Source organism: Benincasa hispida, chromosome 1, assembly GCF_027475165.1.
Source record: "Benincasa hispida cultivar pf3 chromosome 1, pf3_genome.v1.1, whole genome shotgun sequence".
In the NCBI taxonomy this organism is placed as follows: Eukaryota; Viridiplantae; Streptophyta; class Magnoliopsida; order Cucurbitales; family Cucurbitaceae; genus Benincasa; species Benincasa hispida.
In genome coordinates, this window is record NC_143478.1 from 21,970,950 (window position 1) to 21,973,435 (window position 2,486).

Genomic DNA, 2,486 nt, shown 5'->3' on the forward strand with positions numbered 1-2,486 from the left:
TTTCAAAATGTTACGATTTTACTTTTAAAATTTGAATTTTATTTCAATTTGATCCATAAATATTAAGACAATGCAACTATGTCAAATAAATATATATATATAAGTAAATAAATAAAATTAGCACATTTTTTTCGCACTAGAGATATTATAAATCTCTCCACTAATTTTATATAATCAAAATAAACAAATAAAATTAGCACATTTTTTTCCCACGGGAGAGATTATAAATCTCTATTCAATAGCATATCATCGTTCGAAAATAATGGCTACAAATATTTATGTGTGAATGTTTTAAATGTTTCAAAAACATATTAAATATTTTAGGAAATTTAAAATTTTAAAAATAAAATAAAATAAAATAAAACCATTTCTCCATAAGCAAAAGAACATGGTTTCAGAATTATTTACCTTGTATCGAAATTGAAACCATTTAATGAATTGAATTCGCTTAAATGAACTAAATCATCATAAAATTAAATCTTTGTATTAATAAGGATCAACAAAGAAAATAATAATAGAGACATTTAGTATAATTCATAAAAATAAAAATAATAAAAAAAGGTGACATTTAGTACAAAAGATTATAGGTTAAAAAACTATTTTTGATTACTATATTTAGTTTCCATTATATTTTAGTTCCTATAGTCCATAAAATGGTTAAATTATAAACAAATTCAAAAAAAAAAAAAAAAAAAAAAACTATGCGTATAAATTGTCCGACTTTAAAAATCAACCACATAAACTTTCATTTGAAAGTATTCGAAGTTAAAAGGAAACAATTTTTTTTAAAGCAAAATGATATTTTAAGCAAGAGTATAATAAGATATTTTCATAAGATTCAGCTCATATTTGTTTGGGAGTAGAGGATTTAGACACATTAATATGGATTTAACTTCTAGTTTGTTGCTTGGGAAGCATAACAAAGCTCATTTTCCAAAAACAAACATAACACCCATCTCTTTTCCACACATAAAAAGAAAAAAAAAAAAAAAACAATCATCAATAATATCCACCTTTTATCTCAATATCTATGGAAGTCTTTTTGCCAATTTGATCTTAAATACACTCCATTCTTTTTCTTCCCTTGGTTTCATATTCAGAGATCAAAACCCACCGAACCAAAAAAAAAAAAAAAAAAAAAAAAAGAAAAGTACAAAAGCGATTCATGATTTGATGACGGTCAGTAGGCAATACCTGGGGAGTGGTTTTTGGTGGGTTTAGGGAGGCGAGAAGGGGGAGGGGAGGGAGAAGGAGCGGTGGTTTGTTGTGGGTTAATGGCGGCGGCGAAAGAGCAGTTTCCGGCGTCCACCATTGTTTCTTCTTCGTCCATGAAAATCTGCCGGCATCTGCACTCTTCGCTGCAGAAACCCTTGTCGCCTCTGTATTTTTGTATATATAAATAAATAATTTTTTATGTCCTAATTTAAAAAAAAAAAAAGAAGAAGAAGAAGAAATATATTTAAAAAATGAATAATAAAAAAAAGGTTAACTACTTACTCGTACATATAGATGTCTTTTCCGGGGAGAAGCTTCTGGGCGCACAGAAAGCATCGGTCCAGAAATGTTGGAGTTTTAGAAGAAGAAGCAGAGTGGTGGCGGCGGCGACGGTGGTGGTTGTTGTTAATCATCATAAGGGTAGTTTTGTCAATGACCTGACGAGTTGACTCAGTGACGATGTCGAGTTTCCGAGTTTCTAAAATTATACTGAGTCCTACCATGTCTCATCTTTTTTTTCTTTTTGCCCTTTAAGACAGAAGACGGTGGGCAGCGGGAGCGGAGGAGGGATTTCTTTTTTATTTATTTTGTAGTTGATGTTGTGGTGGAACGGGAGGATTTAAAAGAAAATTAATTTATTTTTTTAAAGAAAAAAAAAAAAGAAAAAAAGAAAGAATGGGAGGGTCAGGTGAGGGTGGGGCCAGTACAGCTATGTAAGTTGTAAGAAGGACGATTTGACTGCTTCTCCTCTCTTACTGCCACGTTTTCTTTTCTTTTCTTTTCTTTTCTTTTCTTTTTTACTCTTGTCGTTTTCTCATTTTCTCTCTCCTTTTATTTTTTTTTAATTACTTTTTTAAATTTCCAATTTCGTTACTATGTATGTTCTCGTTCTCTTAAAATAAAGACTAGTTACAATGAAGCTTCAACTAATTAACTCACTCACATTTTCGTTGGAGAGTTGTAAGTTGAAACGACGATCATTTTTTTTTTTTTGTTTTTTAAGAGTTATTGTAATTAAAGTGTGGGATAGGAGAATCGAATCTCAAACCACGAGATTGATAATATGAACAACGTCTTGTTAGCTAGAAGTTTACAACTTTATGTCTACTGTGTAGAGATAATTAGATTGTGGTAGGGTTTGGAGCATCATTTGCACACTTAAGGCCGTAATTAAGCAAGAGTGGGCTACTTAGAAAACGTGAGATGGGAGTCGGTATTTCATTGGACATGCATATTTTGTATTTTGTATTTTTTTTTCTTTAAGATATGAT

The 2,486-nt window shown here is 30.4% G+C and overlaps 1 protein-coding gene across 1 annotated transcript; it reads right to left on the reverse strand.

Annotated features, from left to right (window-relative positions):
- Nucleotides 1-999: 999 nt before the first annotated feature.
- Nucleotides 1,000-1,901, reverse strand: LOC120073450 (FCS-Like Zinc finger 15-like). Its single transcript, XM_039026301.2, has 2 exons — nucleotides 1,498-1,901; nucleotides 1,000-1,379 (listed from the first exon to the last, which is right to left on the reverse strand). Exons 1-2 carry the CDS (start codon nucleotides 1,716-1,718, stop codon nucleotides 1,181-1,183), a joined length of 420 nt encoding a protein of 139 aa, XP_038882229.1. The 5' UTR covers nucleotides 1,719-1,901; the 3' UTR covers nucleotides 1,000-1,180.
- Nucleotides 1,902-2,486: the final 585 nt, after the last annotated feature.

Excerpts from the sequence above, each read along its gene's own strand:
- LOC120073450 (XM_039026301.2), bottom strand. The coding sequence starts at position 1,718 with ATGGTAGGACTCAGTATAATTTTAGAAACTCGGAAACTCGACATCGTC. Across the intron at positions 1,380-1,497 it reads AAAGACATCTATATGTACGA|AGGCGACAAGGGTTTCTGCA; the intron begins GTAAGTAGTTAA and ends ACAAAAATACAG.